Genomic DNA, 24,961 nt, shown 5'->3' with positions numbered 1-24,961 from the left:
CAGTTGCTGCTTCTTCCCACAGTCCAGCCAGCATCCTCAAATATTTATCTAATCATCTTTCCCTTGACAGTGTAGGGTTAAAAGGCTCTAATTTACCACATTGTGTGACTGGTCTGATCCTTTAGATGCCTTTACTTAGACTAAATAGTGCAGTACTTGACATAATGTTTTCTTCTCTGAAACAGCATTTCTCTGGACTTCAAAAAGAAATTAGCCTGAGTAATGTACTGAAGGTTAAATTGATGCTAAATTAATACAGTTTTATAGTCTTATGTTTATTGTATTTTCTGCGTCTTAGGTTATGTTGGAAGTTTTTTTTACCCAGTCTGTTATCATCTATAATCCCAGATAGCTGAGGAATAAGGAATTATTAAACATTATTATTATTAATATTAACTAGAACTGGCTTGAACATTGTCTTAAAGTGTATGCAGCAGTGAAAAAAAGTAGACAAATTAGTTTCATGTCACATGTTTTCAGACTTAATACATTTTGTGAATGTGTGTACTGAAAGGTCACTAGATTGTTTATTTTCATTATTTGCCTGTCTTTGTTGGCTGACCTCTGAATCCACGATGATTCACTAACGCTGGATCTAGTTTCTTATATTTTTACTTTCCTTTACTGGTCGAAGGAGCACATCACATTTCTGACATAACTTAAGCCTTGTAAAATGAACCAGTGTAGTTATTAATGGATTTCATCAGCTAATCTAGTGGCTTTAGAAAATGTCAGCATGTGTTGAGTACAGGGTAGGTTTAATCATCTAGTTCAAGTGCTTTTACATGCAGATTTAACTGTGGATCAGAGTGTTTTGAGTTGAATGTGCAACAGGAAGAATATGGTTTTGAATAATTTTATATGCAAATACACACATATGTTTGTATGAAGCTTTTATACGAGGATCTAGGCTTTGGCCACCCATGTGCAGACATGTGAGTACAGGAAGCCAAGGGGAGTGAAAGTTCTGCAGTTTTACAGAAAGTTACAAAATACTATTTTATCGGTTGAGCTTATGAGTTTTACACTTGTAGCATTTATTGCACTGTTAACACGCTTCATAACAAGTTTAATGAATTCCAACAGTTTAAGGAATTTGCTGGGCACAGTGAATTGAATTCTGTTGATTACAGTGGAAAGCAGAGACTGGGAAGAGAGTAATGGGGGACACATGAAACCCTCATCATCTGTTCAGCCTAGCTGCAGCTTCAGATATTTTTGCAGTTGTCCATAAATCAGAGGCTCTACCATCACACTTCCTACTTGCTATTTTATGAGATTTTGGCATACTGATACACTAGATAACTTCTCTTAGTCTATGATTTTATCTTCAGAGTGTGTTTAGACAGCATAGCAAACATTTAGACATCAGATCTAAACTGAAGCTACTACTGGGATGTGTGGTCCCTACCAAGCATTTCTAATATTTCCTTTCCTCAGGATGTAATGATCACATGGCCACAAGGTAAGTCAGTTCATTTGGATGAGAAAGAAGAATTTCCTGACAAATTGGCTGGCTCAGTCAACTTAAGCTGGTGGATTTGTGGTGTCGAGATGTGTGAGATGAGGGGAAATGGGGATGGAGGGCCAGGAGTGAAGGTAGAAGGGAACCTGCCAGCTTTGGTGGTAGCCAGCTGCTAGAGTGACATACCTGAAACAGCAAACTGCATTTGCAGATAGCAGAGGTGTGTAAACCGATAGAAGCAGCCTTTTTCTCCCTTTCCCTTGCTGCCTGCTTCCCCCCCTCGTGCTGTTGTAACACACGTGTTCATACGACCATACGTGTACTGGATTGGGAAAATGATCTAGCTGTAAAGTAACTTGAGCAAAAAATTCTTGAGGTGGATCAGTTCCCTATCATATTGCAGTGGCCATTAGAGGATGGGAACAGCTGGACATAGGCAGGGAGCTTCTTATGCAGACATGATTCTTGAGGAAACGTATTTCAAAGAGGGCCCTAAAGAAGAGTGATGGTGGTGTATAGAAGGGGCAGGCACATAGCCTCTGGGGCTAGGGAGAAGGGTGAGCAACAAAATCTGTGGTGGGGAAGAGTTGAGATGAAAGTTTCTAGAAATGAAAAGATCTGAGAGAAGCGGCTTGGAGGGGGCATGTGTGGAGACTCTAATATAAGAGAAACAGGAGAATAAAGTTGAAGGAAATTTTTGGGAACGCTGTGGAAGAGCAGTCCTGGCCTCTGAACGAGCTTTGTGGACAGTCTCTCGGATATAAATGGACCTGTGGTTATAGCAGCTTTCTATTTACAGAAGCAAATCAGCAATATGTTTATTTTTTATTTTTTTTTTAAGTTTTTCTGTTAAAGAATGATGTAAAAAACGTCAACATGTATGGCTGTTTTTGTGATCTTGAATTCGTTGTGTGGTTGGAGTTGTGTAATGAAATTGTTGTTTTGTTTTCCCTGTAGAGTGGTGATGTTTTGCAAGAATTTCATTCAGCAGCCACCATGATAAACTATATATTCTTTGCAGTAACAATCCATTCCTTTAATATCTATTCATGGCTTAGCAGTATTACAGGGAGTACATTTATGAATATATTTCAATTATTTATATTTTCATTGGATTGCCTAGAATCTTTCTGTAGCAAACAGGAAAGATGAATCAGTAGACTGAGATGTTTTGATCAGATGAAAGAAATCCTTCAAAAATCAGTACCGAAGACTAATGTATGTATGTGTTTTGTACCTTTTACAAACTGTTATTGTTACTTCGTATAACAACAAAGAGACTTAGGAGTAAAATAAAAGATCAAGAAAAAACAGTTTTCTCTTGTCCAGGACCTGAGTCCCATCTTGACTATCCTCCGGCTGCTCTGGCATGCACATGAGTTTTGTAATGCATGGAGAATGTAAAACTTGTGGTTCTTTGTTCTGTCAGCATCACTTTCCTTTATAATCCTCCCGGGTCTCTCTTCTGTTGTTAAACCAGTAAAGTTGAAGTCTCGATTTAAACATTAATTTTTTTTGTGTGTATGCGTGCATAAACTCTAGTGACTTTCTGGAAGAGAATGCTCTTCACTGGCTAGCAAACCTTAAGTCATCAAATTTATAGCTAACTGTAACTTTTCAGTAAATTTGTTTCTGCTTTCTCCTGAGATGGATCAGGAAAGCTGATACATTCAGTTACACTGCTGCGTTTCCTTGTGTAAGAAAATGGCATATTAAATATCCTGTTAACTAAAGAGTGTTTTATCTTTTGATTTGTGCCAAACTACTTTAGGATATAAATCAATAATAAAATGTCAACTTCCTTTTTTTTTGAAGGTCAAAACAAAGTTGTTAGCAATCATAGTTACTTGAGCATCAACCTAGTTTCACACATCAAATTGCTTTATTAACCTTTCCTCATTTTTATTTATTTATTTATTTTTTTAAATGAATATGGGTTAGTCTCTCGGCTTGCTGCTTGTCTTTTTCGGTGATAAACTTATGGCAAAAAAAGTGTGTTTTGTTCATGATCGGAAGGTAACTTAGTAAAGGTTACTGAGAAGAGAAACCATGTAACACCAAAGCAGTTGCAGTTGTGGTAGGGTTCAATTCTGAACAGGAAAAGAGTTAGTTTTAAAAGACAAAATAGGTTTAAAAATAATATATTTCTGTTGTATTATCCTGGCTATGAGTCAGAGAGATTATATAAAGCACATTTCCTTTTTTCTCTTTATATACGTTCACTTGTATGTTCAATTTCAGTATTACAGTTTCAGCAAAATTATTTTTCTGCAGTTATGTAGCTTTCCATAGTGATGTGAATACAGCTTTTTGAACATGCAAAATGTGACTGGACTTTTGTCAAATTGTAAATTGAGACTGTAAGACATTTACTTGTGTATTTTGTGATTTTGTAGGTCTCAGTACAATTATCTTCTGTTGTTTTGTGTTTCTTCTCTTTACATAAAAGCAATTTTTTGTCCTAATTGTGATGATGGATTTTGTGCCATGGATTCTGTTCAATACATATAATACATATATATATATGTATATTTCTTTTCTTTACAGAAGACCTCAACTTCTTGAATGTCCCACGGGGGGATGCATCTCTGGAATGGATTATGTGTTTGGTCTTTTTCTGCAACCAGAGGCAACAATGTATGTGCAACGTAAGGTAGAAGAATTAATTTTAGGAAGAGACGAGTCTAAAGGCTACATCACATTAAGAAGCTGTTTTTAAAAATGTTTGCATTTCGTGCCAGTAATCCACAACTGGAAAAGACTGGTAGTCCAGTAGTTAAAACAACAACAACAACTTGTTACTTTTTTTCCCGAATTCAAAAAGAACAAGTAGTCAGTTAGTATTTTACCATGTGTTTCTTGATTATTTAGCACTGAAATTTTTATTACACTGAAATCGTGGTGTGAGGATTGCTAGACACTCCCCTCCCCAACACACATCCAGCAACTAAAGACTGTGGCAAGATGACCTCTGAGGAAATGACAGCTTCTGTTCTCGTCTCTGTGGTACAGGGTAAAGTGATACCTGCTCAGTCAGCTGGAGATGAAAATACTGAAAATGCTTTGGACACCAGTGTTATAAAAAGACATACTGCCAGTCCAGGAAGGCAAACCACACGCACGCTCTCATACTTACACAGACTGGAAGGAGAAAGTCTTCGGGGCTCAGTGCCCAAAATATTCACTCTGGCAAATGAACAAATGACTGATGACAATAGTAATGAAAACTTCTGGGAGAGAAACAGCTCCATCCCTGATTCAGTGGAATTTCTTAACATTAACTGTAACATTGTACAGAAAAACTACAAGAGCAATATCCCATGCAGCCAGATGTATAAATCTTGTGGCACATTATCAGGGGGAGAGGCATGCCTAGAAACTGGAATTCCTGTTTCACTGGAAAGAGCCATGCTTGCAGAAATTCAGTTGAAAATGAATGGACCTTCTTTAAGAAGCCAGACAGCAATAAATAAGAATGACAGCAATGATACTGATAAAGTAGCCTTTTTTCACTTTCATTGTGCTAGTGAAAGGAATATATCAAAGGCTTTGTGCAATTTACACAACAGCTTCATTTTGGATGACTGCTTGCAGCCAGTAAGTGTTGGCGGTCGTAACACCACTGGTTCCACGGCCTGCACTTGCACGTTAGTGGAGTTGACAAACAACTGTGAGGATGAAAATGGGCAGCAGTTGTATGACGACGCTTTAAGGGATAAGTACTTCTGTCTGGAAAGAGCACCACGAAAGGTTAAAGTGGCATGCTCAGGTCACAACTTCTGTGGAAATAACTTTACTGGAAGAATGCCTTCAAAGCCCTTTCTGAGCCATTTTGAAGACTGTAATGATAACTGTGAAGAAGAGATGGAGGAGGATTTTTTTAGAAACAAAAAAGAACGTTCCACATTATTAATAAGACGTTTCTGTAAAAATGATAAGGAGGTTAAAAAATCAGTTTATACTGGAACGAGAGCAATTGTTAGGACTTTACCTTCAGGGCACATAGGAAATGTTGCTTGGAATTATGTTGAGCAAAGGAGAAACAACAGTGGCTTGAAGTGTTCTAGGATTACGACAGAACAGCTAACTATAATTCAGTCCTTAATAAACTGGGAATTTAATTCCTTTCTTGAGACCTCTTTATGGCATGAGGTAAGCTTTTCATAGTTTGTTTTCACTTGTAAGAGTTTTGCTAACTTGATGACCTTTCGTTTAAAAAGATGCCTTCAAATAGTAAATATATGGTAACAATAGGACATTTCACTTAACCATTGAACCTTATATTGAGCACTGCTTTTCAGAAGAATGTCTTGTCCTTAAAAACTCATTTTGGTTTAAGATTGGCATGAGGGAAAGTGCATAATTCTATATTTATGTAAAATTTATACATATGTGTGTGTGCATATATATACACATTCATATGTGTATTTGTATAAAATGTTTATAGGTATGTTTTTCTCTACATATGTATGTATCAATTTGACTTGATAGGTTTTTATATAAATAACGTGTAATATACCTATATACAGATATTTCTGTATACATATACATTTTATAAATGTTTACACATAAAATATAATATACATTTATATTTATATATCTGTTTTAATATATATTATAGATATGCATAAATTGAATATATATGGCATATTTGTGTTTATAAAAATCAATTGTATAGAATGATATATGGTAGTATTGGATCACAGTGATAAATTTTTTTGCTTTGAAAAAGAAAGCATAGTATTTTCCCCCAAATTACAGATATTTATAATCCTTCTACACTTGCAAAGAATTTAAGAAAGAAATTTATTAAATGTTATTCAACTATTATGAATGTGCTGTTATTGCCCTAATTCTTATTTTCTTAAGATAATACAAAAAAAAAAAGATTAGAATGAAATCATAAATGCCTAAGATATTATTGTAGAAATGACATAGCACATCTTATGTATATTATTTTAAATAGTAAAAGATTTTCTGTGGTGGTAGCAATGAAATAGTTGTCAGTGGGATCTATAAAAGAGGGTTTTTTCTGTTGGTACTCAAGAAGTATTAATCTGAAACATGACTACTGAGAAAGAATGGCCAGCAGGATGATCACAGCAAGAGAAACCGTTCTGAGAGGAGTAAGAGAAGAGAGGCTTCCTGAGCTTAGCACAAAAAATAAGGTGTGATTCTTCTCCATTAAAATGCGTGAATAAGGTCTAGGGAGGGGAAGACAACCATGGTAAAGGAGACTGTGGTCGGATAAGCAGCCATGCTTATAAACTGGTCCTGAATAAACTTGGGTTGAGAATTGGGAGAAGTATCTAACAAATAGTGATGAGACTCTGCAACAGCTTTCTGTAGGACGGAAATGGTAGAAAAATTAATTACTTTCAATGGTGGAACTTGTTAAATTGATGAAATGGGTTGTACGAAGTTTTGTCAGTGATAACAGAAGAAGGGACTTGATAGCTCAGGAGCTTCATGACAGTTTTGCCCTCTGGTAATATTCCTCATATTCATCCAAAACTTGATATTTTTCCATTTAGATAGACAAATGAAGAGTTGTACAAACAAGTATATGCTTTTTTTTTTTTTTTTTTTTTTTTTTTTTTACACTAGGTGGCAAAGCTTTATGGTGCAGTTTATTCTTGTGATAGTCACTGTCCTAAATGGTGGAAAGCACGAACTTGCTGGTACAACATGTGCCCTGTATGGTGCGTGGTCACACTTCCACGAAGGAATTAACATGAGCCACATATTTACCTAATGTGATACCAGCTTACTATGTTTGCATTTACATTATAAGCCTTTTTTTTTGAGTAAAAAGGGAAAATATTTTGTAGCTGAGGTCTAGGGTAACTTTTATTTATGTACGTATGAAAAGGTAAGGATGCATTTAGGTTTCTTCACGGGGCATTTCCAATTTGACTTGAATTCCTTGGCTTTAATATGCTTGAATTATTCACTAGTTTACACCACTGCCATGTAATACTGAATGCATATCATCTTAGGGTTTGATGGATTTAATTAGAAGACTTCCGTGATATATAAACTAACTCAGCAATAAATGTAATATGTTCTTGCTGAATAATAACTTAAATAGGAAATATTCTGTCTCTGAACAAAAGAAACAGGTACAGTGAAGCAGTCTGCATAACTACAATTCGGAGAATGTTTTATTGTCAGAAAAAGTTTCTATGTGCATATTTCTAAACATTTTTTTCTTTCAGATGGTGGCTACAAATATTTTCCTTCTTACCAATTGCTGTATTTGATTACTTTATGTATAATGTGCATCAAGCATTCTTAGCATTTTTTCTGTTATTTTAGTATAATGTTATTTTTGTAATAATATGGCTGTATTTACGGCTTATATTATTAGTCTTATAGATTTTTTTTTAACACAAACATGGAAATTAACTCAGTGGATGTGACAAAAACAGACCTGTTGTCCATACGCTGTGGGTTAAAATAATTCAATGAATTATGGTCATTTGTAGGAAGCTTTCATACCAATAATCAAATGAAGGATAAAGTAGTAAATGAATGTAGTAATTTGTTCTTTCTTTCCTCTTATCTCACCCTTTGAGCATGCATTCTGTTTGAAACAGCTAAATGAACAGTAGTACTGTTCTTTTGGGGGGGAAAAAGTCAGAGAAATTAAGTTTTCATAGCAGTGCTGGTGTAGCGTGGAACAATAGAGACCTTTATGTTTTAAGCAGGAAAATGTGCGTCTCATTTGTGCACATCCCTTACATAAAAATTCTAGTGCTAATAAAGGAAAGACACTGAACTGTTTCCTTGCTACTTTTTTTTTCTTTCTCTATATAGGAGGGTCGAGATGAGGCTTTGAATTATATAGAAAACACATATATATTTAATGTATTTTTAATGATTATTGTTTAGAAATATTTTACATACAGACTTAGACTCCTCTGCACTGACCTTAATGTATGCATTGCGTAAGAGAGATTTTTTTTTTGAATTATTTTGAAATTTTGCATTAGTTTTCGCAGCTGTATATAGGGCAGGGCTTACCTTTATCAGGTGGATGCATGTAATATGACTGTTATAACTCTGTGAGAAATTCACTTTTCAGTGTTGAAACAGTGAATGAGTAGTAGTAGTTCATCATAAAGGTGTCCCAAATATGAAGAATTTGCCGTAGAAGCAAATACTGAGAGCACAAGTATTGGTGTCAGCTTTGCTTAGCCTGGCTGGTTCTTTGGGCCACCTCAGCTGCATCATATTAGCAGTATGCATAATCCTAAAATCCAAAGTTTCTAGAATCATTGAACCACCAGCATCTGTGAGATGTTAGGTTCGTAGTGCTGAAGTTGGCTTCTTTTTTTGTTGATACACTGCTTTTGTGTGGTTGCAATGCACTATGACTCAAGTATCCACGTCCACCAACGACTGTGATGTTAGACTCGAGTAGCTCACTAAACTACCACTGGGTGATTCTTTCAAACAAGGTAGGTGACCTCAGGATCTCCAGATGACAGCTGCAACAACATAGTTGCAATCTGTAATAGCTGAATTCTGTAGCTAAGCTAATTTTGTAGGCGTCAGGGCCATCTTTGCTGTGTCATTACATTCCTGATGCCAGTAGTTTGAGCTTTAAGAAGCAAGAATTCTGCTGGCTGTCTTAACTCTGGTCAGCTAAATGTTAGTGCAGTAGCGTTGGTTGTGCAGTAACTCTTGGTAGAACCTAACATCTAAGAACATCAGTCATGGAAACGACGTCTGTAACATGCTGTTTCACTCAGATGACTGATATGATTTTGAAAGCTTGTGAGCATGGCCACATGAAGGCACGTGGTGATAGGAGTAGGAGTTGTACTAGTAAAGTTATTCTGCCAGACTCTGTGAGCTTCCCAAGCCACAAAGCAGAAACAAACGAACAAACAAACAAAACCCCACCACCTTATAGGTTTTCACTTTTCAGATTTTTTGTTTTTGTAGGAAATTCAGATCTTGGTTTGCTATGATAGCATCATTCTGATAGGATTATGTGGTTTTCCCACTGTTTTTTTTTTTTTTTTTTTATTTCTTGTTCCATACTTAAAAGGTTGGAATTCTTTAAATGGACTCCCTCCCAGTTTGCATGCATACCTAAAATGCAGCACTGCTCTTTATACTAAAGTTTATGCTATACTCACAATTCTATAAAAGAGATAGTCCACAATAATTGCAAACTACAGACAGATTTTGGGTTTAATTTTTTTGTTTGTTCGTTTTTTGACTTTGAAATAAAATTTCTAGTCCAACATTGAAAAGAACTTACAAAAAAAAAAATGACATGAAGCAAATAATCTGCAAGCTGTTGGGGGTCCCTTCCACACTGACAAAAATTTTTTCTCTGTGTATAAGGATTTTGCCTGTTACTACTGTTGGTATGTTTTTAAACTTAAAGGTTTATGTTCATATTCATATGTTAAAGTAGTTAGCATATATGGATGAGCTGTTTGCTATCTGGACCTGAGTTTCTTTTTTTTTTCTTTTTTTTTTCTTTCATGGGAGTTTGTCTTTTGTTTAAAGAAAAAGAAAAGTGAGCAAAATTGGCTGTTTGGAAAAAAAATTCAGGGAAGCAAAAGAGAAGCCAAATAGGCAAGAAATTATGTTTTCCTTTCAGTAAGTGCTGTAAAAATATATTGAACTTTGTTAAATGGAGCTCTATGCTTATATTTGCTTTGGGTTGAGTTACTTCAGTTTTATAGGCTAGCTTTAAAAATAGGAAATTTAGCCTCTGTCTGTAGAAGTAGTCAATGTTATTACCATAATGCGTGATAGAGATAAATCTCTAGATAGTTTGTGTCATTTTGTAGTTGACTTAGAGCTTTAACAATCTGGGGCCAAATGATGAACAATAAGTTTTAGCTGTGAGCACACTTAAGTATTCAGAGCCAATAGTGTGGGAGTCTTGGCAAGAGCAATGTATTATGCCTTCAGTTTTTCCACATTTTCTGACTTTCCTTCTAGTGACTGCTCACCAACTGTAAAGAAGCATGAAGATCTGTTTTAGAAAATCTCCCTGCAGCACATTAAAGTGTTCATTTTAGAGTGTTAGAGTGTTAAGGTTGGACACAGTTGTGAATTCTTTCTCAGGTGAAACTAACTTATCTCCATTACATATATGAACTGTTGAAAAGTTTGAGTTGCTAACTCTGGTATGCTTGAATAAAAGCAGTGACATATAAAGATCACTCTGGCAAGTGAATAATTAAAATCTGAACTTAGGAGGTTTCATTTATATTTTAATTTATCTTGCTTTTCTACAGTCTTCTGGGACATTTTAAAAAAGTTTTCTAAAATAGAATAAGCTTGGGTTGACAGTAATTGGTAGGCATATAACTTATTGTTATGAAATTTCAAGAAAACTCTATATTGTAAAATGATACTTGCCACAATATTTAAGGCATCTTCCATGAGATGTAAGGCTATTCGGTTTATTTATGAAAAGCGATTTGATATCGTATGGTTATGAGCCCCTGAACACAAGGAATTTTGGCTGAAAACACAGACTGGTGACAGCTTAAAAAAGGAATAAAAATTGAACATAATCCAGCTGTCAGGTACTATCCAAAGACATACGAGCTGCAGTGTTAAGGGGCAGGAAAGTTCCGAGGGTGCTCCCACAGCAAGCAGAGCCAATGACATCAGTGCAGCGGCTGGATCCGGGGTGACTCAGGGCAGCGAGACAGCACACAGCTTTCTGCAGGAATGTCGGAAGTGGGGCAGTGCTGGAAGCAAATATTCAGCCCTCACAGTTGTAACTACATTTTTTTCTTCTAGTAATTTCACTCAAAAATTGCCTAATTAAAAGCTGTTCCCTTCCTGCAAAACATGCCTCAGTGCTGTGAATTGTGTGATGGTATCCATTTTTAATATTTTGAAACTGTAACTGGATGCAGTCATTTTTGAGCTGAGATTGAAGACTCATTTTTGAGATGCACTCATCAATCCCCTAGCTGAGAGAGGAAAATATGTTGGATTGGCTTGTGATCATTCTTACTTACCGATGTTATTCTTGTCTTCCCATTTGTATAAGATTCAGAAGAGTCTTTTCATCTCTGTAGTCATAACTGTTGCTGTACAAAGTTATGATTTCCTTAGCATAATAAATAGATTCCTACAGATAAGTGTGCCATCACAGTATGGGACGTGCAGCAGTAGCAAAAAAAAAAAAGGTAGGACTCTGAATAATTTAACTCCTGTGAAAATAAAAGCTTTTTCTTTTTTTCTTAGCATTTCCAGTAACTGTAATATCTGTTGATTTTTGCAAAAATTTGGACTTCAATTCTGTAATAAAATAATGTGAGCCTCTTTTAAGATGATTAGAGGTGATTCTTGTAGTCTCCATGATTATTGTGATTTTATTCTCCTGACACTAGAAATTGTTTTCAAGCAATCAGCAGTTTTACTTCATTAGTAAAACGTGGGCAAAACAAAGGATTATTATTGACAGCACTAATTTCATGTTACAGCAATTTTAATTCTTAGAGTTCAGGAATTCCCTTCAAGTATTAGAGAATGGGTGAAATCCTGGTCATATTGAAATCGATTTAAAATCTACTATTGGGGTAAACTGACTTGAAGGGAGAAAAAGAAGCATGTGGAAAATGAAGCTATCGGTTTCATGGGATCCATAATTTTGTGTCAAATACTTTAAGAACAAGACATACACCAAACTTATATTAAGCAGTTGTTTTAAAACTACAGTTTTAAACAACAACAACAAAGTTGTTTATATGAATATTGAAGATGAATTGTGGAAGCTGCAATTATTAACTTGGTATATAAAACCTCTTTCAGTACTCTTCCATTGCACATAGCTACTTACTTTTCATGTTACCACACTGCTTGGAAGCCTTTCTTCTGGATTCGAATCTGTTGTCCTCACTGTTTTACAACCCTTAAAGATCTTATCTGCTCTGCAGACTTAGAGGCAGTTGTTAAGGAGTTCACTCAGGTGCTGGAGGAGACATATTGCTCCCAAGCACTTCCCTGTTGTGGCTAAATTTTCTTTTATCTCAACAAGCTTAGGTAGTTGTGCCGCACTGTAGTCTGCAGAAGAGATGTATCCTGTTTCCAGTAGTTTAAAAAACAAAAATGTTTTTTTTTCCCCAATCATTCCAACTTTTAATATTTGGTAATTTGAGATACATGCATAAAAGTAAAGAAAAACCAAGGTTATTGTTGTTACTTTTTAATATGTAGCCAATCAACACTAAAATACTTGCAGGCTGAGTAAAGGTCTAAATAATTATTCTGAATAGTTTGTCTTTCAGCAAGAACTTAAGAAAGTATCTGAGCTGTGAAGAATTGTTTTAAACGTTGCTGTGAGATGGATCAAGAAAAAGGCTCTTGAGAGACAAGTCATCAATCTTTTCTGTTTTAAAATAGGAATTTATTTGAGTAACTTTGTGGACTTAGAGCATCATGCTACAAACCTGGTGCAGTTATAGTCCTGACCCTGTGCGTATGTCAGCTATTTCACTCTATATAAGCACATTACAGTTGCTGCAGGAACCATACCATTGGACTTCCATTCTATTGTTTACAGTCTGAGAATTGCACTGGGTGAGTTGTGTTTTAAATGTAAATGTATGTTTTCCTAAAGGGGAAAATATTATTTATAAACATTCAGAATGGCTCCCTGTTTTTGAAATTTACTTGTATTCTGGCTCACCTACAAATCCTTTTGAAACTTACAATACAAAAGAAGTATTTCTTTGACATCTCAATGGTTTGCCATGAGTGTAAAGGAGGCTTTGGTCTCTGCTGGCACCAAGTCACCCAACAGCTTGATCTGTGTAAATGATACGTAGAGGTAACAAATGACACGTCAGAGGTAACAAGCGGGAAGTATAGCATGGATTATATTTAAAATGGCAATGTATCAATTTTCTCAATTCTCCAGCAGTTCAGAAATATGTGTTTGTTTGTTTGTTTTTGCTTTTTACTTTAACCAGCAGGTTGAACTTTCCTTTGAGCAGCAAAGTTCTTTAGGTTTTCTGATTAACAGGCATTTGTGAATCATTTCATATTAAGTTTAGCTTGCACATCGTTTCTGTGCCATTGGTTTGGAAAGACTGGAGATCCAACCTTTGTAAATGATGATAATTTTTGACTCATTTTTTAGTTTTGAACACATTTCTCATCGCACTTTAGCTCTGACCAGCTGTTTCCTGTTTTTCCTCCCAGTGGTTCAGCAATTGAGGAGATAAAATGCATCAATGGTTTGTTTCAGAGTTAAAATTACCTTTATAAAATGATGGGAGATTAAAACAAATAACCTTAACTTTTAAAGGTGTCCAACTTACGAGAAAAGTTCAGATGAAATTCAGAAGATGAAGGTTTGTTTGCTGTGTCTAGAAGATCTTTCACAGATCACAAAGCTTTTGATACACAAGGAGCTCTTTTGATACCGGAAAATTAATCCATCATCAGAAACAGCAGGGTGAAGCTTGTGTGGGGAATTTGGGTGTGGGAGACTGAATTTTTCAGGCAGTGTCAAGTTTTTTTTTTTGTTTTGTTTTTGTCCATATGGGAATATTTTGATTTATCTGATCTATATAATGACCTGATCATTACAACATAATTGTTTTTCCTCCCTCTCCCCTAGTTTATTAGACTGATTTGGATTGAGAAATATATTTGTTTTTGTAATTTTTTTTTTTTTGAATTCTAGAACTGAGTTTGTACATATATTTTTCCAGAATAAAGCAGGGCAGTTCTACCAATAAAGATGGGGTGAGAGTTGGGATATTACCTTTCTATTAGAACTGGCTTGTGCAATACACTTTGTTTCTTTTTGTTAGTGGTAAAGTTACTCTGTGTCCAGATAGCAGCTCTCTTGTCCTGGCTTCAGACATCTTTCTTCAGTACCTTTAAATGAGTTATAAACACCCTTCTGGTTAGTAACTGTGTTTCGGCATTTTTCCTCTTCCTTTCCATGTTTTTTTCTTTTTTTTTCTTTTTTTTTGTTTTTTTTTCCCCTATTAAGTTTACTAAACAGGGTTTAAACTTCATATTGGACAACTGAGGTGCACATGGTTGTAGTATTAGACTTTTAGACTGGAATCAGCTTTCCAAAAGAACTGGTGTTCTTGGCTGAAGTTAACCGTCCATTTCATCATACTATTATAGAGAATAGTAAATTTGTTGCTTTTTTCTGTTGTACTCATCAGGAAGTCCATTAGTCTTTATATTAAGCATTAATGATCAGATTCCTCTGATACTTCCTAATTTTAATTTTTCCAGTCTGCCAAGAAACACAAGAAAAACAACAGCCAAGATGAAAGCAGATTCACAGGAAATACCCATGTGGTTGTGACTCAGTGGATCCAAGAGAACAAAAAAAAAGGAAGAAAACTTTTTCATTAAGTGAAAGAAGTGGGAACTGATTTAACAGTACAGAACAGAATTTGCTAATGAGATATAAAAGATAGTTAACTGAAAGAACTAGTGAGAAGGAGCCAGGGTTCTATGAAAAACTTGGAAGGAAAATAAAGGACACTGTTCACAAAGAGTCCTTTGAGTTTTGGGACTTTAAAAGTGTAGAGAGAAAAACAACAACAAAATCCTATTTCTAAACCTACCTTTCAACCTAACAAGAAATAAACCTACCTAACAAGAAATAAAACTTTCACAGGTTTTTTATGGAAATAAGACCTATGTAAACTAGTGCTAGTACTACTGTGATGGTAAAATACAAAGGTTATGCTTCCAAGTAGAAGTGCTAGGAAAATCAAAAGAATTTGGAGAGAGATTGTTAGTCATCATTTGATTTCTAAACCATTATGGACAGAAGCACTCTGTCAAGGGTTGGTATGACAAGGCCAAGCATGTGTGGCAAGGCTCAGTTGGGCTGTTTTGCTAACTTCTTCGTTTTTTCATTATATGATACTTCATAGTGTTGCCTTTTTTTATTTTTTAATTTATTTTTATTGTTTCCCCGGCAGTGTTTTCTCCTATGGAAAGTATCTGATGAAAACAATGTACTTCTTAAAAAATGGTTGTTGGTTTAAAGAATTCAATTCTGCAAGATGAGCAAATGAGTTTCAAAATATCATGTCTGAGAAAAATTAGTTTAAAATTCTTATCTGGTAAATAAGCAAAATCTCTTTACGGTAAAAATAAACTTAATTTTGGAAAATTTAGAATAACAAAGATTCTTAAAATACTAAGATGAGGCATATCAGAAAATTCAACACTTCAGTTTGATATCGTGAGTGTCCATGCTTTCCAGAAGCTTAGACTTCCATCTCTCTCCCAGGAGGGGCAGAGATCCCAAATTCATCATGCTCATATATTACCATTATCGTGGTAACAGCAGCACTTGACATGTGTATGCAGGAAGAGTTGTTTGGCTGCTGAGGTGACATTTAAAGTATATGCACCGCAGTTTGCAAACCCATGACTGGATGCACAATTTAGTTAGATGAAATATTGTAGTTTTCAACTGAGATGAATTTGTGCTCATGTTCTCTTGGTAAATGTTATATTGCCCTAAGTCTAAGACAGACTAGACTGTACTACTGTACTTTATTTTTTTTTTTCTGAAAATGGAAGGAAAAGTTGATGTTAAGTGTACTTTTTAAAAGAAATTAAAATGAAAAGCCCCCAAAGACCCTTATAAGTAGTGTCATCATCTTGTAGTCTAACTCCTGCCTCTGCCGTCTCGTCCTGTTTTCTTACCTGCCTCTCCTCTGCCATACAACCTGCAGTCTAGAAAACTTTCACCTTCAGATATTAAACTGCTACCTTCTGCCCTATGGCCCTCTTGTCAGATGTGCTGATTTCTTTCGACATCGTGAGTAGGCTGGGGGCCTTTGAGCCCACGGTCCAATCCTGCTAAAAGTTTGGTTTGCTGAAACTATGGATCTGAGTGATGTTATTACTGGGGGCTCACAAACCTTTTAGAGCCGCCATTTAATGTCCAGATTTAAAAAGGGGAAAGGAAACGATATTCCACCCATCAGCTGCTCGTCTCTTAGGCTTGGAAGAAACACATCCTTGAGCTTCTGTCTGGGCTGTTTGTCCCTCTGTCAGCTTCAGCTACTCAGGAGGGGATCCCACAGCTGTATCAGGGGTCTGGAGCAGCCACAGGTGCTAAGTGAGCAGAGGTTGGATGGCACAATAAGCCTGCAGGATAGGAAAACAAGTTCAAGTTTTCTAGATGTTTATTTCTGGAAAAACAAACAAACAAACAAAAAACCTTGCCACATTGCAAGGCCACAGTGTTAAGGTTTGAATGTCTTCAAGACTCCTTGAGACTGGGGAGCAGCTTCCTAATGAATTGTCAAGATTACCTACCATTTGTGAGAAAATAAATAATTTATGGCAACTGCCATATAACAAGAAATAATTGATTAGAGCATATATCTGTAGAATAGATTAGTCATTATTGTCTAACACTGAAAGGCTTTTTTTTTTTTTTTTACCCCTTCTACATACTTGCCTCATTCCGAAGGCTTTTTTTTTTTTTTTCCCTCTTGCAGGAAGAAAAGTCTATAAAGTTATGACTTGTCAGAGCTTAATGCATTTTAAAAGGGAAAATTGAAACTACACTGTTTCTTTAATGTGTCGGAGTGGTGTTGCCACTGAGCATCCAGCAGTCTTAATTTCTTTATTTTTTTCTGATGTTTAACTTGCACATTGTATAAGCAAGCAAGCATTGTAAGCAAGTTGCTGAAATCTGTCTTTACTACAAAGCTTATTGAAAAACATTACTTGTTTTTCTTTATCCGCTCTTCTGTAATAAGAGGTTCTCCTTATTAGTTGGTCTGTTAACACATCATCTAGCTGTTGATCCTCCAGAAGACTTAGGTAAGAATGAAGGACATAAAAGCAATTCTGTTTTGTCTTTTCTGCCAAAAGCAAGTTCTTGCAAAAGTCAAGTAGGACTTGCTGGATCAAATGGCTCTAGGACCATGAGACTTTGTAGATCATCAGCTCAGAAGTTTGACAGTGCAAGTTGCTACTGTCCAACCAGCTGTTGGCATGATGTCTAACATGGGGTCTTTGTCATCGCCTAATACCATGGAGAGGTACAAGTGATCTGACCAACATCAGTCAGTCAATGAAAGCAAGGCGGTTATGAACTATTCTTTATCAGAGTTGATCCCCCAAAACAGGAGGGGGATGACGTGAAAAGCTTTGTAATTTTCAATATACTTTTTGGAAGGTAGAATCCACACTTTAGTGTACTATTCAAAAAAGCTACAGCTAACATTTTTAAATACAGGCATTGAAATTGGACACTAAAGATTCATGATTAATTTACTGGAAAAACCATCATGATTTTAGAGGTGCTGGATGCCTGGTATTTTTCATATTCAGACCAGGAACATTTAGGACTCTTAGGGATTTTTAGGAGGCCAATTTGAAAAAAAAAAAAAAAAAAGAGGGACCTACATTCCACTGAAACACTGTCTGAAAATGTTGACCATACTTATTTCTGTTTGGCTACAATATCTGCATAACTGTCATCACTGTTTCCCAGTTAGATCTGGTTTGCATACGTGTATATATATACACATGCACATACAAACAGGTGTAAATATCCAGATCACAAGTAATTTTGAGTATGATATCTGTAACAATAAAATCTTTGTCTTGCTGTAGTCCTTTGACAATACAACTTGTTTAATTAGAGAACTTGGAAAAACTGTAGTCGTATAGTAGTATGTGTTCTTCTACCATCTTTATCCTGAACCACATCTCTGCAAGGATAGTTTTGCAAGTATAACTTTCCTAGTAAACTATATTAGCATCTCCTTGCTTGGAGAGAAAAAGCTGAGGTTTCAAAACAGCTCATGACTGTGGAGTTTAAGTGTGAAAACTCATCATTATTCAGTACCTTGGCTACATCATGTCTTTTATTTTGTCTAAAACTGTATAATTTCTAAACTGTTATTGAAATTTTACATTAGAAGAAAAGAAATTGGAAAGGTCTGATCTTCATGCATATCACTGAAGTTGACTTTATTAGAAGCAAAGTGTGAGGCTTATGCCACCTGGTGGATAAAAGTATTCATACAGTTTTATTGGAAATTTGATATATTTAGAAAGCAGCTTCTATTAACATTTTAAATTTCTGTGTTATGCTGTTATCACTTTTAATTGGCATTGGTGGATGTTTCTGTAGTTGGAAGTAAACAGAAAAAAATGTGGAAACTGAGTTCCTTTGTTATTTCAAAGGCAAAATGAAGTTGTAAGCTTGGCTTTGGTGTATGACTAATGAACTGGTTCTTACTGTTTTTAGGAAAGAAAACACAGAAAAGTAACCCATTTCCCCAAATTTCAATATTAATTCTAAAGGTTTAAAAATATTTATTATTCAGAGACTCTGATACGCCTTACTGAAGCTCATGCATTACTGCAAATTGTAGTCTGTCTGACCTGGTCTTTGCAAAAAGACTAGATGTTGCTGTGTGTCTGCACTGACATGGCAGATGAGACTGGAGTGGCCTTTCGGAGCCCCTAGGCTCACGTCGCACAGCTGCCTTCAGGTTCTGCTGCCTGCAGAACGGAACTGTGTCTTTCCAGCGGTTTGGGGCACTTGTTAATGAAGCACAGTTTTATACAGAAAGCTGTGCTTTTAAAGATGTTAGATTGCTCGTGGATGTGAGTGTAGACCTGAGGAGTATTTGAAAAACCTGGATTAGTCAAATACTGTAAAGAGTATGTGGCCAGTGTTCAAATACTGCTCTTCTCACACAGACAGATCTGTGGCTTCAGGACTTATGTTTCAGGGTTGTTTACAGAGTTAGCATAGTGCGGGGTAACAAGCAGCAGAGTGGTCAATGTATATGGATTGTGTTATAGAACTTCTGTTATTTGTGGGGATAATTTTTATTCTCCGTTTTAGTAGACATGGAGGAATCTATCATCCTGTTATACACTGGAAGGTAGATATTGTGACTGCCTCATTTTTTTCTTTAGACTGAACAAACCTAGTATATTCACTAAATTTTTTTTTCTAAGCTTATTCTTAGCATGTAAGGAATAAAATCGAAAAAGTACTTCACGCTGTCCTTCATACCATAGCTTACTACAGATTGGATCAAATAAAAGCAAGTTAGTGCTTATAGTCTGAAAAGAAATAAATTACTGAAATACATTGTATACAATGTGTGTGAAGTGGAATTGTCAACACCACGTTATGTACAGTTATGTTTCCATTAGCTAATGTAATGGCAAGGAGAGAGCTGAAATATGACACAATGGAAAAACCAGGTAATGCTATGCTTCGGTGCACCCCTGGCCCCACAGAGCTGCTTCAGGTGCCCGCACCATGCTGTGCTGAGTTCCCAGCTCTGAAGCGTTATTAGTTCAGTCACGGTGCACAAACAAGATGGAGATTTAATGGCACATGGAAACATTCACAGTTTGTTTTAATGCGGGAAGTAACTGGCTTCTTCAGAAGTATTTAAAAAGATGCTTACTTCTTGACAGTAAATTCACTTCCAGTAGACTCAACAGATCTGTTATATGTGACTCTAAACCTTATGGCTCTGTTACTACTCCTGTAACTAGTTTATTTCTTAACATTCAAAGATAAATAACATTTAAAAATCTAGAAGAAAGCACTCACATTATTGGCAAAAATTACAATTGTACAAAAATTACAAATTACAATTTTATTTTTTTTCTTCCCACCTTGCTATAACACAGCTTATTTCTGAACTAAGCTTCTTTGGCACTTTTCTGTGTCAAATACTTCATGAAGGAACAGCATGTACAAGCTCACCCCATTTTCAACTGTTTCACTGGTTGGGAAGCTCTCCTTCAGTGGAGCATTGCCAGCTTGGCTACAGGTTTATATATCTTCACATGGTCCTGTATTCTTTCAGAGACATGTATGCTACATTATTTCATTTTGTGCTATGACTTTTACTGTGTCTAAAAGGTTTTATGTGATTATTTACCCTAAAAGGCCCACAGCACTTCAAAGGCTTCAACGGACATTGGTGTCTGAAGTTGCTTTGAAAAGATCCTTTCCTGTCAATTTTTTAAAGTGTTTTCCACATATTGTTTTCTTCTTCCTGTGACATTCTGAATGACTTCTACCATATTACATTAAAAAAAAAAAAAAGTTTTTCCCAGTCTGATTGGAATGGTGGTCAGCCAAAGGAAAAATACAAGTAAATTCTGGCATGAATTAGGCCAAGAGAATTAAAAAAAAAAAAAAGGGGGGGGGGGGGGGCGGGGGAGGGAAAGGTACGTACGTTTTTCTAATGTTCTTGTGGGGTAAAGGGTAGGCATTTTTATGGTATTTAAAAGGTATTCAAAGATCCTTTCAGGCAAGTTCTGGTGAAGCACTCCTCCACTTTCATTGAAAAGATGGGCAAAAGGTTTTTTTTTTTTTTTTTTTTTTTCTTTATTTCCAACTTAAGAGGTACACCTAGGGAGCCAGGTCTTTTCCCATGCTTTGAGACCAGGTGAAAGAGTTTGGTCAGTCCCTTTTGTCTTTTTACAGGCTTTATAATAGCATGTAGGTCAACCAGTCCGTATCCCTTTTTTATTTAGAAGAGTAAGGTCCATGGAGTGGACCTTAAGTATGACAAATCTTAATTTAATGATTTTTTTTTAATGAGATGAATATAAATAATAAGATTTATTCTAAGTAAATTATATGAATATAAAATATTCAATTTGCTTTTTGTTGCTTCAGATATACTGTATATTCATACATGTATTTGAAAAACATTTAGGAAAGCTGTATTTATGACATTTTTGCTCTTGTAAAGCTCTTGCTTCATGTAAAGAGCGGTGCAAGCACTAAATAAGATAGATTGTATAAGATAAAATTTAAAAATGGATTTTATTTTTTTTCAGTCTTCACTGTTCTGTATTTCGAACAAGTTTGCTTTTAAATTAGAAACTTTTACAAAAACTCAGATTCCCTGTCCAAAATACTCAGTTGTGTATTTTACTTTCTACTAATTGGATAAGATTGTGGGCAAAGCTTTTATGCTTGTTTGTACCATTGTCGTGGTTGTAGAAAACAGTTTTCCTACCAGTAGGTGGAATCTGATGAAAATCTTAACTGTTAAACACAGTGTAACTGTTTTATCTGACCAACAGTAATCATCTGAATAGCTGCAGTTTCACAGTTCTCAAATAACAACAGCTTGCTAAAAAACTGTTTAGCTCAGATGAGTGAAAATGAGGTTGATATAAAGTTAGCCTTTATGTTTAAGAGTAGTATAGCTAACTTTGATTCTGGTTGCCTGTGTGTACTTTTGAAGGGTGTTCCTGAATGATTTTAAAATGTTGTATTATCATATCATGTTTATCACTGTCAGACTGCAAACCTCCATACAACCATGTTCTAATATTTTTGCATTGCATGAGTGAAAGAAAATCCTGTTATTTATTAATATCCAAAGCTGTCCAGTAGGCAGTTTCTTCCAAACATTTTTTTTCCCACCCTTAGAAATGTAGAACTATAATCTTCTAACTACAAATACTGACCTAGACCTATATGGTGGGGAAAAAAAAAGTGCCAAAAAACTTAGAAACGTGAACTTTGTAGACAATGTTTTAGAAAAGCATTCTGATCACCTTTTTAGTTTTTTAGAATTAGGTTTTCTTTCAGTTATTTTTTGAAGAAAGTTGGCATTATAATTTCTTTTCTTTGCAAGTCTCAGCTGCATTCATTAAAAAAACAAACAAGCAAAAAAGAAAACAAACAGAAAAAGAGGAAAAGGTAGTGAAGGTTTGACAGCTATTTCGTGTGTGAAAACGTCTGGCAGTATTGATTCTTTACTAATTTTATGTATAATTATTGAGAAGATAACAAGGTTCTCATATATTTGCAAGTGCTTTGAAAAACAGGAGTTTGTGCACAAAACTTTATCTAATGCATTTATCTGATGCATACACCATTTTATCTTTACCCAACTCATCAAAAAGAGGTATCTAAGGAAAGGACATACAGTAGAGAGTGGTTCATCTAGCCTTGTAATTGTGGCAGCTGAATTGTTGCTTAGGTAAGCAACAATTTGCAGTTGGTCTTTGTCAGGTATAAAAAGTGCAAGCTAGACTTGAGTCTGTTTTTATGAATTCCTCTAAAATGGTCTCCTGAATTTTTGTCTTCCTTCCTTCTTACCAGTAATTTTATGAGCTGGAGAGTTCCCATTTATGTTCATGGAGGAAATAATTTTTCACAGGAATGTTTTTCTCCTTTCACTGAGGAGCAGCCTTCCAGGAATGGTTTGGATCAAATCATACAGAATATTTGTGATGAAAAGCATAAGTTACTGGAGCTCAAAACATAGCTCACCCTTTCTCAGTGAGAGGGCAGGAGTACTTAGCATACATAGCATACATTGCAAATGCTTGTCTTGGTACAGACCCAGGTTCCAAAACGTCTAAGAAGTTAAAGCTCTTTGGGAAAAACCTACACAAAGAAATTTAATGAAAGGTGTGTAAAATTTGTAATGCCTATGTTGTGCATTTCTGGGTTTTTCTGCTTTGGGACAGACTTGGCAAGTAGACCAAAAAGGATTGGTTGGTTGTTGTCTTTGTTTTTTAATGTTTTTTTTTCTTTTTTTCTTCTTTTTTTTTTTTCCTTTATTTTTTTCCTCCCCCTCCAGGCTACTTCTGTATGCTGTAATACCATTCCCTGCAGAGTTGTGCTCTCCTCAGTTTCCATTCATATGGAGAAGTAGAAAGCTAATAACATATGTATTTAATGATTTGAAGGAAATACGTACTTTACTTCCATGCTATAGCACAAATTCTCTGCTCTTTGCAGTGTCAAAGAAGGTCACTGTGAAATTAAAGCTAATTTAGAATTGACAGGCTCTTAATTAAGAGGTACTGGAGTCAGTCTTCTGCCGAGATGGTTTGTTCTCCTTGGAAGGAGAACAAAGCTGAGTAATAGTGCACCTTCAACATTTTTGTAAAGAAAATCCTGCAGCTGGGGTGAATGTCATCTTCTGCTAAAGCAGGTTGCACCATTTATGCCTCATGAGTTGGCAAACAAACTTTAAACTGTCATCCCTCAGGCATTTTGCAGTGGTTTGTTTACCTAAAATTCCTTGAAATTATTGAGAAAATATAATTTTTCTTCCTGGGACTGGAAGAAAAACAAATAACAAAAAGCTGTTGATGTGGGTTGGAGGGAACCACATTGTTCATCTGACAAATTCCACAGACAAGTGGAATCTATTGTAGATCTTCTCACGCCATTAGGTCCATATGTTGTGGCATTGAAAAAAAAAAAACAACACCCTAAAAACAAACAAACAAACAAAAAAAACAAACAAAAGACAAAAACCCAAATAAAGTGTATTTGATAGGAAACGCATTTAGTTTTCTTGCTAAGACAAAGAGAGCAAGAATGTTTTGCCACTGCCTGACTCCTGACTGGTTTAGGCATGTCATCCCTTACCTCTTGTCCTGCATCCGATACTTGGAGCTCTTGATGAGATCTTAGCAGATCAGGCCTGAAAGCCTAATGAGCATAGGCTTGTCAACCACCTTCCCGTCTTGCCTTTTTTTTTGTGCGTGTAAGGAGGGTATAAGCACTTTAGGGTGCTGTGAATTCAGTTAGTTCAGCAAGCCTGTTTGTGAAGAGAAGAATACGTTCAAGACTGTGGGGACACAATGATCTTCAATTCAGCTGGTAACATTACCAAACTATACATGGAATTTAGATACTGTTTTGATCTTCTGCATAAACCTTAAGTCTCTAAAGAGAAAAGAGAATTTCATTGTTTATCTGCCAGAAATGCACTTAAATTGTATTTGTTAGAAAATCTGTTAGATTTTTGTTTTGTTGGGACTGCCAAGAACAGATTGGCTGTCTTGAAGTGTTTCTTTGCATAGTGGATCACACCGCACATTAAAGAAGCTTAAAAGAGTAAATCAGTTTCTGTACTAGATGGTATCAGGGTTCACGCTATCTGGGTAATGACGTGGTCATAGGCACTTAGACTGAAGAATTTATAATGGACTCCAGAAGTTTGAAACTTTCAGTTCAAATTATACTTTTCATTCAGATGCTGTGTTCTAAATTTTCAAAGAATTCTTTTGCAGCTATTGTAGAGTAATAGCTATGAAATAATGTGAACTTTAGCAGCATAGTGTAGCTAAAGCTGCAGATCCTAGAGCCGCTTAGCTAAATACATTGCATATTTATAAGTCATTATTTTCTATTTTAATAGTGTTTCTTATCACTTCCTTTTTTCAAAACCATTTTGCTAGCAGATTGCTAGTGTGTCCTTTAAAACATCCATATACTTGAAAATGTTCATACTTGAACTAAATGTCTGTACATGTTTGCCAACAAACTTCAAGTGTATCTTTGAATAAATTCCATTGTAGTTAGAAAAAGCAATTAAAACTACGCATATGAACTTTATTACATTCACTAGTTCACTTAATTCAGGGTGACTGCTCTTCCCCTACTTTACAGGGGAAATAGAAGCTGCTGCTGGAATTGGAATGTTTATAGAGAAGTTGGGCATCTTTTCATTAATATCTCCT

General features: G+C 35.6%; 1 protein-coding gene across 4 annotated transcripts in view; it reads left to right on the top strand.

Annotated features, from left to right (window-relative positions):
* Nucleotides 1-24,961, top strand: part of PLCE1 (phospholipase C epsilon 1) — a 154,804-nt gene that overhangs the window by 19,962 nt on the left and 109,881 nt on the right. For all 4 annotated transcript variants that reach the window (XM_040563384.1, XM_040563385.1, XM_040563383.1 and 1 more), the window contains exon 2: nucleotides 4,013-5,617. In XM_040563384.1, the coding sequence (XP_040419318.1) occupies nucleotides 4,430-5,617 (1,188 nt within the window). In that variant the 5' untranslated portion in view covers nucleotides 4,013-4,429. The remainder of the gene's footprint in view (nucleotides 1-4,012; nucleotides 5,618-24,961) is intronic.

Source organism: Cygnus olor, chromosome 7 (genome assembly GCF_009769625.2).
Source record: "Cygnus olor isolate bCygOlo1 chromosome 7, bCygOlo1.pri.v2, whole genome shotgun sequence".
NCBI classification, from domain to species: Eukaryota; Metazoa; Chordata; class Aves; order Anseriformes; family Anatidae; genus Cygnus; species Cygnus olor.
The sequence above is the reverse complement of the archived record's forward strand: the minus strand, read 5'-3'. Positions and strand labels throughout refer to the sequence as shown.